This window comes from Bufo gargarizans, chromosome 8, assembly GCF_014858855.1.
Source record: "Bufo gargarizans isolate SCDJY-AF-19 chromosome 8, ASM1485885v1, whole genome shotgun sequence".
NCBI classification, from domain to species: domain Eukaryota; kingdom Metazoa; phylum Chordata; class Amphibia; order Anura; family Bufonidae; genus Bufo; species Bufo gargarizans.
In genome coordinates this window covers 26,398,502-26,417,031 of record NC_058087.1, presented here as the reverse complement: position 1 = coordinate 26,417,031, position 18,530 = coordinate 26,398,502, and the positions used below count along the sequence as shown (strand labels likewise).

General features: G+C 47.2%; 1 protein-coding gene across 1 annotated transcript in view; it reads right to left on the bottom strand.

Moving 5' to 3' along the window:
• The window catches only part of ZRANB3 (zinc finger RANBP2-type containing 3), a 217,033-nt gene that overhangs the window by 64,708 nt on the left and 133,795 nt on the right, over nucleotides 1–18,530 (bottom strand). The window contains exon 8 of the mRNA XM_044303246.1: nucleotides 6,679–6,813. Within this exon, the coding sequence (XP_044159181.1) occupies nucleotides 6,679–6,813 (135 nt within the window). The remainder of the gene's footprint in view (nucleotides 1–6,678; nucleotides 6,814–18,530) is intronic.

Sequence of the window (18,530 nt, the reverse complement as noted above, 5' to 3'; positions counted from 1 at the left end):
GGTAACAAAAGAGCCTAGAAAGACTTCTAAAGAGATTCAAGGTGAACTTCATGCTCAAGGAACATCAGTGTCAGATCGCACCATCCGCCGTTGTTTGAGCCAAAGTGGACTACATGGGAGACGACCAAGGAGGACACCATTGTTGAAAACGAATCATAAAAAAGCAAGACTGGAATATGCCAAACTACATGTTGACAAGCCACAAAGCTTCTGGGAGAATGTCCTGTGGACAGATGAGACAAAAATCGAAGTTTTTGCCAAGGCACATCAGCTGTATGTTCACAGACGAAAAAATGAAGCATATCAAGAAAAGAACACTGTCCCTACTGTGAAACATGGAGGAGGCTCTGTTATGTTCTGGGGCTGCTTTGCTGCGTCTGGCACAGGGTGTCTTGAATCTGTGCAGGGTACAATGAAATCTCAAGACTATCAAGGAATTCTAGAGAGAAATGTACTAGCCAGTGTCAGAAAGCTTGGTCTCAGTCGCAGGTCATGGGTCTTGCAACAGGACAATGACCCAAAACACACCGCTAAAAACACCCAAGAATGGCTAAGAGGAAAAAATTGGACTATTCTAAAGTGGCCTTCTATGAGCCCTGACCTCAATCCTATTGAGCATCTTTGGAAGGAGCTGAAACATGCAGTCTGGAAAAGGCACCCTTCAAACCGGACACAACTGGAGCAGTTTGCTCATGAGGAGTGGGCCAAAATACCTGCTGAGAGGTGCAGATGTCTCATTGACAGATACAGGAAGCGTTTGATTGCAGTGATTGCCTCAAAAGGTTGCGCAACAAAATATTAAGTTAGGGGTACCATCATTTTTGTCCATGCCTGTTTCATGAGTTTATTTTTTTACATAATTCTGTTGAAGCATGGTTGAAAAACAATGTCTGACTTTCATTGGTTAACATTTATAGAATTTTAATTTATTATTACTTTTGTCAGATTAAAAGTTATTTCTGTGACCATTGTGACTTTTTCTTTCATTGACCAAAGGGTACCAACAATTTTGTCCACGTCTGTATATATATATATATATATATATATATATATATATGTGTATATGTATACAGGACTGTGCAAAGGATATGGGCAAGGGAGGAAAAATGTTGCAAGGTAAAAATACTCGAGAAGATAAAACTGATAGTTTATTTTTTACCATTAATTAACAAAATGCCAAGTGAATGAACAAAATAAATCAAAATCTAATCAATATTGTAGAACAAAAGTCAGTCTACCAGGTATAGGAGTCCTTTGGGTTGTGATGAGTTCTTAGCTGTATTCACATGGGAGGCAGTGATGTCAGCAGTTTGCAGGGCCCTCTAAACACATGGCACGATGTGACCCCCCTTCAGAGAAAGACCCGCCCACTTGCTGGCACAAGTCTTTTAACCTGTAGACGGCCCCTCCCCTCCCGGCCTCTGGGAGGGGTTCACTCCCCCTCTGCTTGCCCGGCAGCGCATGAGCCACAAAACCGATTAGGGCTCATGGCACCAGATCAGAATGTCACAGGGAGGTGGTTCTGGGACCAATGGATCCGCCTGGGTTCCGGGTACCAGTAGAGTCTAAGCATGGTACAGTTATTTGGTTTCTTAGGGAGATATGTATATCTCCCCTCCCTGGCATCCCACCACCAAACTATGACCACGGGCCTGTTCATCGTGGCCACAGGGACACAAATATGTATCTGGTTTATGTCTGTGATAGACGGGCGATTCATAATCCCTTATAAATCGCCGGTTCCATAGTGTCTGATAATGTTCATTGAACTGGGGAATGGCCTAGACCCCCTGCAGAGTTTTTTTCCTGTTCTATTAGCTGGGTTCCTGGCTAGCTGAATGGAGGTGAGAAATTGTAAATAACAGTGGCCTGCTAGAGGTTCTATGCCATTTGGCTGGGCTTTGAAGCAGGGCCCTCCTTTGAAGTCTCAAACCTCTGCTATCTAACAGCTGATGGCTGGTGTGGGAACATGGCTGACACAAAATAATAATCCATATTCCTCAGAGGTGTGACCGCCCTTCAGTATCAGTTCTTCTAGGCCCACCTGAAGACAGTTTTTTAAGGAACCCAGCAGGAAGGTTGTTGCAGATCTTCTGTGGATCTAGGCTTGCTCAAATCCTTCTGTCTCTTCATGTAATCCCAGACAGATTGGATGATATTGAGATCTGTGAGGGCCATATCAAAACCTCCAGGACTACTTGTTCTTCTTTACGCTGAAGATAGTTCTTAATTAAATAGGCTGTTGAAATAGGATGTTTGGGGTCAATGTGTTCCTGCAGAATACATTTGGAGCCATTCAGACACCTCCCTGTTGGAGAAGTATCTGTCAGTATTTCTCAGCATAGACTTCTCAACATTACAGCCTCATGCACATGGCCGTACTGTGTTCTGCAGTCCGCAAATCGCGCATACACAAAACACGGATAGCGGCCATGTGCGTTCCTCATTTTGCAGAACGGAAGGTCTGGCCCTCAATAGACCAGTCCTGTCCTTGTCCATGTTATGGATCAGAATAGGATATGTTCTATTTTTTTTGTGCAGGGCTGCAGAACGGAGATAACGGAGTGCTTTTCGCATCTTTTGTGAACCCATGGAACTGAACGGGTCCGCATCCTCAAACTTGGAAGGACCCTCCACCATGCTTCACTGTTGCCTGCAAACGCTCTATTGTGCTGCCCTCCAGTCCTTCAGCTAATAAATTTATTTGGTCTTGATTCCACATTAAAGGCTTTTTGGCCACAATACTTCCACGAAGACCACTTTTGGCCAGACTTCCCCAAATAGTAGATGGGTGAAGATGGTCCCATTGTCTCTCCCAGCTCTGAGAAGATGGCACTGATGGATATCTTCCGATTTTGAAGGGGAGTAAGCATGACAAGTTTCCTTGGCCAACCACTGTGTCTACAGTCCTCAGCGTCGCCCCTTTTTTTGTGCTTCTTCAAAAGACCTTCAACAGCACACCATGAAACCCCAGCCTGCTTTAAAATCTTTACCTGGGAGAGACCTTGCTCATGCAGTATAACTACCTTGTGTCTTGTTGCTGTGCTCTGTTCTGCCATGGTGCATGGACTGCAACATGAAACTGTCCTTCACAACCTTATCTTTGTAGCAGAGTTTGGCTGTTCCTCACCCAGCTTTAAGCTGCACAGCAGTTAATTACTGTATTTCAACCTACATATGCAGCCAGCCAGTCGCAGGGGCAACACGCGAGATGCACGGTGGACCGATGAGGGGCCAAATAATATAACACACAGTTCATCAGTTTACTCACGGTTAGCAGATAGCCTCCCTGGGCTGGCAGCACAGTGTTAATACAACCATAGGTAGTAATAATGAGGTAGACAGTGGTAAGATGCAACTCATAACTTTTACTTTGGATGTCTCTTGGTTGCAGCAGTACAATTATGCAGTCTCTAGATGGTACATCAGTCAATTCTGCAAATCCACTGTTTTAGGCTGTTTAGGTTTCTTGGTTTTGGAGCAGTGGGTTAGGTGTACCTGGTTCCCTTAGATGCTTTGGATCCTATTCCTTGTCTTTCCCTACAAGCTAAATATTTTAGACAGGAAAACTCAACTGTCTCTTGGAAGGTTGGTGTGGCTGCCTGAAGCTATAAAACCTCCACCATGCAAAGGTGTTTGTGGCCCTCAATAATGGCTTTTATCACCAATGATTTGTAGGAATGCTTGTTTCTTTTCCAGGGAGGCAAACTCTTCTCCTACTGGTCAGGGATGCAAGTCTATAGTCCAGCTACAGAAGGACTATACAGAAGGATTTTGCAGATACACAAATGCAAAGTTATACATTACAACCTAGTGCTTTTAATAATGTAAAAAGTGCTTTTAAGTAGTGCCCACACACAAGTAGTGGGAAGCTGCACATATGGAAATTTAAATAAAAAAATCTGACTTTGCACAAGTGATTCTGCCAAATACTGATTGGAAACAGCATATATGAAAATAGTGACTTTTTAAAATTACCTTTATTTAATGTTTAAGCGGGTATAGGTATGTATATACCAACAGTGAAGAACTACAATTACTGAAATTAATCAGTGGGGGAGTAGTAACCCCCAAGACGAAAAACAAACATGGTGACAGGGTAAACAACGAATACGGGTAAGGGGAGAAATTCTAACTCGAAAGGATTACAGGGTTGAAAAAAAAAGAAAGGAACTTCCCCTAGAGGCCCTATAGGTCTGCTATGCCCAGGGCGACCCCCTTGTGGTGGAGGTTCCCTGTCCCCGAACCTAGTGCTACCCGGTCCCTAGAAATCCCTACACAGGAAGATACTCAAAGATGATACGGTGGAGAGTGAATGGTGATCGTAATGGATGAATGTCACCGTTACTCTCTCAAACCAAAAGAACAATTAATTATATACACAAATCCCCGACGCGTTTCGCCTAACATTCATCAGGCTCATCAGGGGGTAAAGTAATGGATGAGTACTATGTGATACAATTATAATACTTAGCTTTACGGCCAGATGTCAAAAACACAAGATATTTTTTGCAGGTCACCAAAAGAAAGATAAAAGTCTTTGTCCCGCTCAAGGTGTAGACGGGAGAAAATGGAGGATTGCCCACAAAAAAATCCGGTTTTACGGGCCCAAAGCACTCTTTTCATATAGGCTATTTGCTTCTAAAACTATTGTGACAAAGCATCTTCTAAGAAAACTTTTAATGCTGATAGAAATTTTGCAAATACTGATTGGATTTCGTTTTCTCTTTTGTTCGTTCACTTTGCATTTTGTTAACTGACAAAAATAAACTATTAACACTTCTATTTTTGAAAGCATTCTTACCTTGCATCATTTTTTCCACAGCTGCATAAAACTTTTGCACAGTACTGTACTGTATCTACAGGTGAAACTGGAAAAATTTGAATATCGTGCAAAAGTCCATTTATTTCAGTAATGCAAATTAAAAGGAATTGCATTAAGGACTGTTTCACACGAGCTGATGCCGTGCGTGACATCCGCTGCGTGAATGACAGCCAAGGCCCGATGTGGACAGCAGGAGCACGGAGCAGTAACATGATTGATGATGCTCCGTGCCTCTCTGTGATCTCTTTACTACAAAATCACAGTGACAACTTTATCTCACAGTGATTTCGTAGTAAAGAGATCACAGAGAGGCACGGAGCATTATCAGTCATGTTACTGCTCCGTGCTTCCGCTGTCCGCATCGGGTCTTGGCTGTCATTCACGCAGCGGATGTCACGCACGGCATCCGCTCGTGTGAAACAGCCCTAATGCAGCTTTACATTTAAATTTTGTGAAAATGTTCAATATTCTAGGCTCAAAGTGTCACACTCTCGTCAGCTAATTAATCCATACCCCCTGAGCAAAGGGGACCTAAAAATTGTGACTTTGGGGTTTTATAAGCTGTAAGCCATAATCATCCTAATTATAACAAATAAAGGCTTCAAATATCTCGCTTTGTATGTAAAGAGTCTCATGTGTTAGTTTCACCTTTTAAGTTGGATTACTGAAAAAAATGAACTTTGCACGATATTCTAATTTTTCGAGTTTCACCTGTATTCCTAGTCGATGGGGCATCATGGTGTGGAGCCAATGGGGGTACTTAGATGCCTTATGGCCTGGAAACGCCAATCAATGAGGAAATAATTAATTGTAACATGTATGTAAACATTTAACAGGAGAATGTGAGGGTGGCGCATCCATGACCTCAAGATGATGGGTGATGCAAAAAGACAATAACCGCACAAGTAAATCAACTAAAGAATAGATGAAAACAGTAGATTTGTGTTCTGAGAACTTGTTCAGCAGACAGCCATTCTTTTAGGCCTCTTAGGTGTCAGTTTGAAGGGGTTATCTGAGATATTTCCTATTCTCAGGATATGTCATCAATATTTGATTGTGGGGGTCAGACTTCCGGCACTCCCACAGTTCAGCTGTTTAAATAGGCCGCTGTGCTCCATTGAACGCTGTGGACTTTTCACAACTTACCAAGCACAGCGCTGTACATTGTATAGTGGCCATGCTTGGTATTGCAGGTCAGCCCCATTCACTTGAATGGGACAGAGCTGTGCATAAACCATGTGACCAACAAACTTGACGTCACTGGCCTAAAAATAGGCTGCAGCGCTCACCGGAGCACTGTTGCCTTCTTAAACAGTTGATCGGCGGGGTGCAGGTAGTCAGACCCCCACGAAAAGATATCGATTATGTACCCTGAGGATAGGAAATCAATATCAAAATCTCAGACAATCGCTTTAAGGGCTCTTGCACATGAACTTATTTTTTTGTGTAGTTCCGTTTTTTTTTTTTTTTGTGGCCCATATGTGGAATCATTCACTTCAAATCGGGCGCAAAAAAAATGGAAAGTACTCCGTGTGCATTCCATGTCCGTATGGCCGTTCCACCCAAAAAAATAGAACATGTCCTATTATTGTCCGCATTACTGACCAGGATCGGACTGTTCTATCAGGGGCCCGCTGTTCCACAAAATGGGACATGCACACTATTAGGGGCCCGCTGTTCCACAAAATGGGACATGCACACGGCCAGTATTCTTGTTTTGTGGATCCACAATTTGAGAACCGCAAAACATCCGACAGTCATATGCATGAGCCCCAACCCTGATGAATCTTTTATAAAATTTCTATTGAAAAAAAAAAAAAGAAAATCTTTGCACCTGCATGAATACAACATACCTTTGCCAGTGCCGTCTGCTTATACATGCGGGTAATCATGCCCATGACCTGAATGAAGGGGCTCCCGGAATCTGAAGGTGCCGATTCTGGACATCTCATTAGTCTTTCCCATTCTTCAAAACTTTGATTCATTTCCTGTAAGGTAAGAAAAAAAAAGCAGGAGGTGACGACAAGCGAATAATTCAATAATAATATATACAGGAAAGAGTGATGACAGTAAATATGGAATTTTACATTTATGTATATTCCGGAACTGACTTAATAACTGATAAAATGATGTCAATTTTAATTGAATCGATCAATCACTGTACAAATCTGGTACAGGAGGCATCTGCCAATCTTTGCCAGATTTATCCCCCATATTGTCTTGCACAGCCCTTGGCCACATTTACTATTCAGAGGCAAAAGAGCAGCCACTAGGAACACACATCAGCGACCTGGTTCAACTACCTCCCCTATTATAGAGCTCTGAATTACTAGAAAGGGAGTCCCCCATTCAGGACCCTGCTTCTACAAGCCAAAGAGAAGGGTGGCTACAAAGAGCGCCTCTCGCCCTGGAGGACCCTACACTTCCGTTCATTACATAGAGAGTCCATTGAATTCGACAGTATTTGTGTAATGCTTCATTTCTCTTGTGGTGCTGCTGCTTGGGAACTGAACTACTTACAACCACATTACTCCCACAGAAAGTAGTAGTGATCCCCAGAGCTAAAGAACCAGTGATCGGATTCAGGGGCGGACTGGAAACTTAAAGTGACCCTGGAGAAAAAGAAAAAAAAAAAAAAGAAAAGTGGCCCCAGGTTGTAGACAGGTCCAAATTGACTCAAGATGGGTCAATACAAGTAGGCAAAGACAGCAAAATTAGGTAGATCCTGCAAAACCATAATGAAGCACAAAATACCGCCCCAGCAGAACCAAATATCACAACACAAAACACTGCCGCCCTCGCCACAAGACGGCGATACGGTTGAGTTCAGGAGGGCACCTGCAGCCTTTAGCCAAGTGTTTGATGATCCAAGCATTAATTAATGCTGAATCAGATCATTATGCACCCACCAGGTGGCCGTGACGAGGGCTTGAGCTGCCCCCTGGAACCACCAGAAATTTCCCTGTAGGGTCTATGGCCAGTGCACCCCTGTTCGGTGACCCTTCCATGAAGCCCCTGCTGATCAGACACTTCACCGATACCGTTAATGGAAGATAAGTTGTCTTAATGGAACAACTACTTTAATTCTCCACCTCTCCCGAGAATGGATACAAGTCTGCAATGTGGCCTCGCCATGGTATTTACCTCCATTGCGGCACCCAGGTCACCCACTGCAAAAACGAGATTTTTGTATAACTTACCAGTAAAATCTCTTTCTCGCTCTTTCCTTGGGGGACACAGAAGACCTTGGGTATAGCTCATCTCCCTAGGAGGCGTGACACTAAGTGAAAACTGTTAAGCCCCTCCTCCACAGCTATACCCTCAGCCTGGAGAGAGAGGCTGCCAGTTGCGTGTCCAAGTAGTGAAAAAAGGCAAAGTCCAAAAATGGAACCAACAAGCCAACTACCCAACGGGTAAAACAAACTCGGAAACCGTGTAGAGAAAAAAAAAGAATGGGTGGGTGCTGTGTCCCCCAAGGAAAGAGCGAGAAAGAGATTTTACTGGTAAGTTATACAAAAATCTCGTTTTCTCGCCCAGTTTCCTTGGGGGACACAGAAGACCTTGGGACGTTCAAAAGCAGTCCAAAAAGGGGAGGGACCACAGCACCAAGGCGAAGCACCCTAAGGCACCAAGAAACCGCCGCCTGCAGACCAGGCAGCCCAAGGCAGCATCTGCCGAAGCCAGAGTATGCACCCTGTAGAACTCCGCAAGGAAGACCAGTGACCGCCTTGCACAAACGCATGGCCGAAGCCAAATGCCTCCGGCCTAGGAGGCACCGACCGCTCCAGTGAAACAACGGTGACACCAAAAGCAGAACCCTGCCCATGGTGTGGTAACCACAGCAATAGCCACTGTGAGAAAGCGGAGGAAAGCCACCCTGGAGGCCGCCAACCCTTTGCGCGGACCTCCTGGAAACCCAAGAGACCGAACGTCGACAAGAGTCGGAGATCTCCAAGTAAAAACCGCAAGGCCCAAACAACGTCCAAACCGGTGAAGTGTCCGTTCCCGGGGGTGGGAAGGGGAGGGCGAATGCCTCGTTAAAATGAAAGACAAACACCACCTTCAGAAGGAAGGAAGAGACGGGATGGAGAACAGCCCTGTCCTGAGGAAAGACAGAAGGCACGAAACAAGAAGGGCCGCCACTCAGGCACCCGTCAGAGACACAACGGCTACGGAAACACAACCGTACAGGACAGAAGGAGTAGAGAGAACTTCTGTAACGGCTCCAAGGGAAAGATTGGAGTGCCAAGAGCCCAGTATGTAATTCCCAGGGCGGAACCCGAGGGCAGTACAAGGGAACCCCAAAGCCGCTGCACGGAAGAGGGTCTTGACAGGCCCAGAAGGCCGGGGAACGCTGAAAGGGGAAGGACAGTGCTGACACTTGACACTTCAAGCAACAGAGTCCCAGTCCCAGATCTAGGTCGGACTGGAGAAAGACAGAACCATGGAGAGAGAAAGGCAGAGTGGGGGAACGCCCAGCTGCCCACAGAACCCCCGGTAAAAACCCTAAGTCCTACAACAGATCCTGGACGAAACACGGCCAGGAGCGAACACTAGCGAGCCCGCTAGAGTCGCCTGGGCAAGCGGGTGAAAACCCAATGTGATCAGGCGCAGACCAGTAATACGGGCAGAACTGTCGGCAAAACTGGTCCCGCCGGCCCCCGAGCAACGTTGTCCCGTATCCACCCGGAGTGGGGGGAGCAGAAGGACAGACGGAAGGAACCGAAGGGTCCGCCCAGCAACCGCCAGGACAAGACAGGCCAAAGTCCATGTCGATGTAGCCACCACAGGAAGACGTCCTACAGTCCCGGTGTGGGAGATCTAAGGGCAATCTTGACCGAATGGAAGTCCTCCCAAGTTACCGAGAAGGTAAGACCATAGCAGGACCATTGCCCAGAATGGAAAATAAAGGGAGGACAGAACGCGGTAGACCCGGTAAATAGGCACACAGCTAGAACAAGGGAGACCGTACGAGGCCAAAAGGAACACCGGAACCATCCACATGAACAACCATGCTCTCCCCAGAGGGGAGGGCAGTGAAAGAACAGCCTCTGAAGCGTGGCCGGGACAGAAGCCACATCGGAGTGATCGGTACCGAGCCGAAGCCAAACAGAGTCGGCGATTAAAGGCAGTCGAGACAGAGGCCGGCATAACACCCTCCAACCGAAAGGAGGAGTGGGCAACAGGGAAGCCATAGGACAGCTAAAAGGCAGAACCCCGCTACACTGAGGCGCCCGGTACACTGCCACGCCGAAGACGAATACCCCGAAGAACCCAAGGTGGAAGTCCTCCGGACCTGGGTAAGCGAGCACCCAAGAGAAGTTGGGTGACCATGAGGAGAAAAGCGGCCCCAACCCGGTAGCGGACCAGCCTGAAGCGCAGAGGGCGCCAAAAGAAAAGACTCATACCGCACGACACCCGAAGAGGAGGAAACAGTAGTAGGCGAGGGAACAGCAGTCCCGCCAGAGCCAACGCAGAAGTCGAGTGGCACTGCAAACGGCACTCTCGACCCAGTGACCGCTTGCGCCGGGAAGCAAGTGCGCGGGAGAACGAATGGGTACGTATCTAAGAACCACAAACACTCCCCAGGTGGAAAGGCCAACGGACATGGAGGATGCCGACACAACGGGACCACAATATACAGGCCAAACCAGAGAACGAGCACCACCCAGCTCGGTGCAGTAGAGAGCAAGTAGAGCCCATCTACTTATATCTAAAGTATACACCTTGAATACAATGGCATTCTTTTAATGCTGGTATGACAACACCCAGGGGTTATACAGGTGGACAGAATGATCTCCTTAGAGAAGAGTGCAAGGCCCGTGACAAGCACCTTATCCCAAAAGAAAAAAGTATGTCGCAGAAGGAAGTGAGGCATACGCAAGCAAGCAGTGAGAAGGCCAACCCACCTATGGGAGGAGAAGGCATACACGGCCCAAACAACGGACAGAGCGCACCAGAAATTCCGCTCACTGCAAAAAAATTGTCACCCAGTGAAAGGGATCAGCCACAGAGTCCAACAGTATCCAGAAGGAGACCATGCACATGGCCGCACAGTACCCAGCAGGAACGCAGGAGGTCCGCCCAGTGAAAGGGGGACATGCACGGGGTTATCCTAGCATTAAGCGATTGCGCAATAACCCACCCAACACCGAATACTGTGGGAGTGCAACTACTCCGCAATGAAGGGGAACATGCAAGAGTCCCGCACAGCATATCAAGGACAGCCATGGGTCTCGTGAGGGTGCAAATTTCCACCCATGGAATGAGGAGGGCTGTTTATGGCCCGCAACACATCCGGTGAAAGTGCAGTATTCCGCCCAGAAAGGGGTGGGGCCATGTACACGGCCATCATTGCATCCAGTGAAAATGCAAGCACCCCTCCAAGGATGCGGGTCATGCACATGGCCAGCAACGCACTGGCGAGAAAACAACCACAGTCAGTGGCGTTGAAAGAGAACAACCACAGTCAGAGGGTATGTGCGCATGCCGCCTGAGGAAAGGATACATGCCCACTGCTGGCAGCGAATCCAGTCAGTGCAGCACACCGCCCCTGGAAAGGGGGTCATGCACATGGCCGGCAGCGGATCCAGTGAGAGCGCAGCATACCACCCAAGGAAGGGGGTCGTGCACATGGCCGACAGCGAAACCAGTGAGAGCGCAGCATTCCGCCTATGGACGGAGGTTATGCGTATAGCCGGCAGCGAATCCAGAAAGTGCAGCATTCCGCCTATGGACGGAGGTCATGCATATGGCCAGCAGCGAATCCAGCGAGAGTGCAGCGTTCTGCCTATGGACGGAGGTCATGCATATGGCCGGCAGCGAATCCAGAGAGAGAGTGCAGCAGCCCTCCATGGGACGGAGGTCTGCAGCACTCCACCCATGGAAGGAGGTCATGCATATGGCCGTAGCGAATCCAGCGAGAGTGCAGCGTTCTGCCTATGGACGGAGGCCATGCATATGGCTGGCAGCGAATCCAGAGAGAGAGGGCAGCAGTCCTCCATTGGACGGAGGTCATGCGTATGGCCAGCAGCGAATCCAGAGAGAGTGCCGCATCCCACTTATGGAAGGAGGTCATGCATATGGCCGTAGCGAACCCAGCGAGAGTGCAGCGTTCCGCCTACTGAAGGAGGTCATGCATATGGCCGTAGCGAATCCAGCGAGAGTGCAGCATTCCGCCTATGGAAGGGGGTCGTGCACATGGCCAGCACCGTCTGCGGTAAAAGAGCAGTATTCCGCCTACAGAAGGGGGTCATGCACAAGGCCAGCCCGCAGCCAGGGAGAGTGCAGTATGCCGCCTAGAATGGGGGGTCATGCACATGGCCAGCACCGTGACTGGAGAGGGCGACTAATTCTGCCTATAGAAAAGGCGGCCTGCACCTGGCCAGCGCCGTATCCCAGGAGAGCGCAAGGGTCCGCCTAGAAGGGGAACATGTACCTGGCCAGTGCCACGGAGCGCAACATGCCGCCTATGGAATAGGGGCAGGCATACGGCCAGCGCTCTAAGGTCAGGCTGCAGCATCCTGCGCAGCCAACAAAAAAGATACAGATATGTCTTATATATATATATATATATATATATATATATAGAAAAAGCAATGTGGGCAGCACCACTATCCGTATTCTGTAATGGGAGTGCCAGCGGCTGAGTCGGCGATCCACCTCCAAATTATAAAATAAAGAAATTCCGCAGCACATCCACGTAGTAGAAAAATAAAAAGACTTTATTCACCCAGCTGGGTGAATAAAGTCTTTTTATTTTTCTACTACGTGGATGTGCTGCGGAATTTCTTTATTATATATATATATATATATACAGACGTGGACAAAATTGTTGGTACCCTTTGGTCAATGAAAGAAAAAGTCACAATGGTCACAGAAATAACTTTAATCTGACAAAAGTAATAATAAATTAAAATTCTATAAATGTTAACCAATGAAAGTCAGACATTGTTTTTCAACCATGCTTCAACAGAATTATGTAAAAAAATAAACTCATGAAACAGGCATGGACAAAAATGATGGTACCCCTAACTTAATATTTTGTTGCGCAACCTTTTGAGGCAATCACTGCAATCAAACGCTTCCTGTAACTGTCAATGAGACATCTGCACCTCTCAGCAGGTATTTTGGCCCACTCCTCATGAGCAAACTGCTCCAGTTGTGTCCGGTTTGAAGGGTGCCTTTTCCAGACTGCATGTTTCAGCTCCTTCCAAAGATGCTCAATAGGATTGAGGTCAGGGCTCATAGAAGGCCACTTTAGAATAGTCCAATTTTTTCCTCTTAGCCATTCTTGGGTGTTTTTAGCGGTGTGTTTTGGGTCATTGTCCTGTTGCAAGACCCATGACCTGCGACTGAGACCAAGCTTTCTGACACTGGCTAGTACATTTCTCTCTAGAATTCCTTGATAGTCTTGAGATTTCATTGTACCCTGCACAGATTCAAGACACCCTGTGCCAGACGCAGCAAAGCAGCCCCAGAACATAACAGAGCCTCCTCCATGTTTCACAGTAGGGACAGTGTTCTTTTCTTGATATGCTTCATTTTTTCGTCTGTGAACATACAGCTGATGTGCCTTGGCAAAAACTTCGATTTTTGTCTCATCTGTCCACAGGACATTCTCCCAGAAGCTTTGTGGCTTGTCAACATGTAGTTTGGCATATTCCAGTCTTGCTTTTTTATGATTCGTTTTCAACAATGGTGTCCTCCTTGGTCGTCTCCCATGTAGTCCACTTTGGCTCAAACAACGACGGATGGTGCGATCTGACACTGATGTTCCTTGAGCATGAAGTTCACCTTGAATCTCTTTAGAAGTCTTTCTAGGCTCTTTTGTTACCATTCGGATTATCCGTCTCTTAGATTTGTCATCAATTTTCCTCCTGCGGCCACGTCCAGGGAGGTTGGCTACAGTCCCATGGATCTTAAACTTATGAATAATATGTGCAACTGTACTCACAGGAACATCTAGTTGCTTGGAGATGGTCTTATAGCCTTTACCTTTAACATGCTTGTCTATAATTTTCTTTCTGATCTCTTGAGACAGCTCTTTCCTTTGCTTCCTCTGGTCCATGTCGAGTGTGGTACACACCATATCACCAAACAACACAGTGATTACCTGGAGCCATATATATAGGCCCAATGGCTGATTACAAGGTTGTAGACACCTGTGATGCTAATTAGTGGACACACCTTGAATTAACATGTCCCTTTGGTCACATTATGTTCTGTGTTTTCTAGGGGTACCATCATTTTTGTCCATGCCTGTTTCATGAGTTTATTTTTTTACATAATTCTGTTGAAGCATGGTTGAAAAACAATGTCTGACTTTCATTGGTTAACATTTATAGAATTTTAATTTATTATTACTTTTGTCAGATTAAAGTTATTTCTGTGACCATTGTGACTTTTTCTTTCATTGACCAAAGGGTACCAACAATTTTGTCCACGTCTGTATATATATATATATATATATATATACACACACACATACAGTTTAGTTTTATATTATTTCTGTATTTATATTTTTTATTAAATTTTTATTTTTTATTTATTATTCTAAAACACAGCCTCTTTGAGGTAGGAAGGGGCCACCATATAAGGGCACAGCCTGCGCCGACGTCATCGTCTATGCTAGGTGGATTAGACAGGCCATTTCCTTAGGGTCTCCTCCAGATGGGAGCCGTCGGCATCCAAGAGGTTAACAGGGATCCGACCTGAGGGCGGTACAGCGATCTCCTGGGGGCGGGGGAACCTCCGGCGGGAAGAATTCGCGCCTGGAGAGTGCCCGCCCCCTCCAATCGAGGCCGGAACTGTGCGGCCTAGTAGGCCGCGAAGCCGGGGCCTAAATTTTTGCGGTGCCCGGAGGTACCGGCCGGGACCTGGAGGGAGCGGAGCGTGCATAATACCGGCCGCGGGAGCCCACCCCGCGGGCCGGAACAGTCAGGGGGCCCGGGAAGGAGCCGGAATCCTGGGACAGAATCCCTCTGCGGCGCCCGGCCGACCGGAAAGACAGCCTCTCAGAGCACCAGCGGTCGGCCAGGGTATGCTGGAACACCGCACCAGTCATTCCGGCCGCGGGTGCCCACCCCGCGGACCGGAAACAAGGGCCCTACGCTGCAGCCGTCAGGAGAGGGCCTCTGGCCCTGAGCAGCGCACCGGTAAGGCGATAGGGGGGCGGGGGACCCTGTGACCGGGTGCCCGTAAAGGATAGAGGCAGCTCCCTGGGCGGCATGATAGGGACGCCAGCATAACCCCTCAGTGGGCACCTATTGTGGAGGGGAGGAGAGGGAGCTAATAAAACAAGCTAGGATGGGGCCAGCCTAGGACCAGCAGGGACCAGTATGGGGGTCAGTCACGCAGGAGACCTGGGTGGGGGGAGGGGGTCGTAGGGCTGGAGAAGCCACTCTCTCACCACAGCCGTCTTCACCCTCGGTCCGTTCCAGCAGGGTCGCCCCTTCAGCTACTGGCACCGTAGTGGCAGGACGCTGGAAGAGGGACTTGGCGTGCGGGCGACCCTTGCGCTGGCGGGATGCAGGGGAGCTGGGCTGCCCTGGTCCACCTTGCCTTCTGTGGGGGAGGCAGCAGTGCGGATGACCGGCACTGGCGCAGCTCGACCCCGGGAGAAACAGAGAGGTCTAGTGCGTCTCTGTTGTCCCGTAATGTCTGGAACAAAAAGAAAAGAAAAAAGTAAAAATCAAAATTTAAACAAGGAGAAAACAGCCCTGCAGAGCAGGGAGTGTCTTGCCTCCTTGGACACTAAGCAAAAACTGGCAGTCTCTCTCTCCAGGCTGAGGGTATAGCTGTGGAGGAGGGGCTTAACAGTTTTCACTTAGTGTCACGCCTCCTAGGGAGATGAGCTATACCCAAGGTCTTCTGTGTCCCCCAAGGAAACTGGGCGAGAAAAGGGACCAGAGGGCAGCTCCATCTCCAGGATCCTCTCCACATTCCACCATGATACACCACCAAGTTAGGAATACCCCTTTATGGGCCTTTCTCTGTTATCTGGTACACACAGAGGACCCTACGGACGAACACCAATTTTGCCAGGAGAAAGATGATAGCAATCAAGGTGGTTCTGCTCCTACGTAAAGTTGATCAAAGGAGTCCAAACAGCTCTTCCCCACCGTCATCAATTCCGAGAGGATTCACAAAAAACTGGAGCAATGGCCAGTGCCACTAAGGAATTAAGTAAAAAAAAAAAAAAAAAAAAACCTGGAGGAGGCTCTCATAACTGAACCAGATATAGTCGTCTGACGAGAGGGACTAGAGGAGGAAAAAACGCGATTCCTCCCCGCCAACCTAATAAATCAATAGGGAGAAAACGAGTCTCAGTGCAAATCTAATTACTTAAAGGGATTAGACGGCATCGAGTACGTTCAGATCAGCCTCATTTTTAACCGTCGGCACAGGGTTTTCTGGGAATTTTAATTCGATCTAAATAAGGAAACAAGCTGTGAATCTCTATTTAACATGCACAGTACCCAAGGGGTAAAGAGCTGGTAATACTACCCCCATCGATCATTCTGACAGCCGTTTCATCATTTCTGCAATAATTCTTATTTTTTATATAATTTGACAGTGAAAGTCACCAAATAAACTTCATATTTTGCCCTGAAAACGGGAGTAGATAGAGAATCCCAACTGAAAGTGCTGCTCGGTGACTTCTACTATATCAAGGGATTTTTATTAAAGGGTCTGATGGAGTCATTCTTAGAGGAGGGCTGACCCCACAATCAGCAGTGACACCGAATCCTCAGTACCAGCTCCATTATCAGGCACAGCCGCAGCTGGATGAACAGCCACACGGCCACCGCACTTTAGGGTAGGGCTATACGACAACAATTGTGGAGAGGCAAAAGTGTACACCTACAGTGCAACGTCTCACGCAACATTTACATCGCATGAATGGCGTGCAACATTTTCTGTAATAATAGTCTATGGTGTCGCACTGTGACATGCTGAGACTACGACATGACAGTTGCACAAAAATCCAACTTGGATGGACTTTCGTGCAACTGTTGTGTCGCAGTCTCACTAGGTCACGGTGCGACACTATATAGACTAAGATTAGGCTTCACAGATCCAAAGTCGATTCGTTCAAAAACTTCAATGTCAATGCTGTTTCTGTACACCATTAAAATGTATTGGCTCCGTGGAGCGAAAGTTCATCGTGCAAGGGTTCGGTGAAACACTACTGTATTCATACCTGCGTATTTAAAAACAATTTAACCATGGGAAACCAAAAGTGGGCTTTGGTATCGGCTGGTTTCTCGGTACTAAAGCCCACTTCGGAATCCTGGTTATCCCAGAATTGATAATGATGACCTACCCTCAGGGGTCTGACTCGCGGCACCTCTGCCAATCAGCTGTTTCAGGAAGCCACTGCGTTCACTGCAACCGGCTCCCAGCAGCTTATCAAGCATAGCGCCGTATAACGTACAGTGGCTGTGCTTGGTATTGCAGCTCTGCCCCATTGACTTGAATGGGGCTGAGCTGTGCCTAGTCCACGTGACCGATGAACGTATCATCATTGGCCTGAGAGGAGGCCGAAGCATTTAATGAACACCCGACCTCTTCTAGCAAACGATCAGCAGAAGTCCCGGGTGTCAGAGGATAGGTCATTAATAGTGTTGAGCGAACTTGCGATTTGCAAGTTCGGCGTTCAGATTTTCTAAGAATTCCGTAATGGATTCCGTTACCACGGACCAAAACCGAATTCTATGATGGCATGTTCCACAGAAGCCTAAAAGAGGCATTCCGTATTGAATTCCGTCATAATAGACAGAATGCCTCTTATATGCTTCCGTGGAGCATGCAGTCGTAGAATTCTGTCATGGTCCCCGGTAACGGAATCTATTACGGTATTCTTAGATAAGCTAAACCTGAACGCCGAACTTGCAAAATTCAAGTTCGCTCAACACTAGTCATCAATATACAGTATGTTACCAAATAACCGCTTTCATTTTGGATGCACAGTGCCATGCAGATCTATGCATCTCCATGGTAACAGACAACAAACGAATCCAGTGTAGTCTGATATTGCAGTCTTGCTTTACTCCATTTCTTCACAACTTTGTGCAAACGCACGCTTACTAAGATACCAAGTGGTAGAGGGATGAAGAAGGACAAGACTAGAGGTTACCATGGACTGGAAAAGGAGCTGCATAAGCAAAAAAAAAAAGAAGGAAATTAAGATATACTGCAAATGTAGATTAATCGCTTCCATCTTACAGCAGAATACAACTGGTGATGGGGCCAGTGAGAACGGCCATGTGGGACAGGATTTCCTAGCGGCTCCTTATACCCAAAGCTGCGTGTACAAGGAAGGAACAACGACATATACTGGAGGTCGTCCTACCGAGTACAGTATGTGCATAGTAAACCCTGTGTTCATAGGAAGACTGCAAATAAAGCTTTTCTATGTGAAAAATGAACTTTCATTACAAACAGAATTCTTTTTTTACGTGTTTTACTTTGTGCAAAGCGTAAGGGAGGAATGTTTTATCTTACCGCCACACACACTGCTGTAATGATGCCTAAGCCTCATGCACGGTCATGCAAGTGGGCTACTATTTCTCTATCAGCCACACAGTCAGACGCATAATCCCGTATTGATGCAGCAGATTCATGCACAGCCAGACACACTCCAGCGCAGATGAAAGAATGATAACTCCAAATGTGTCCACGCTCCCTGACTTATCTACTG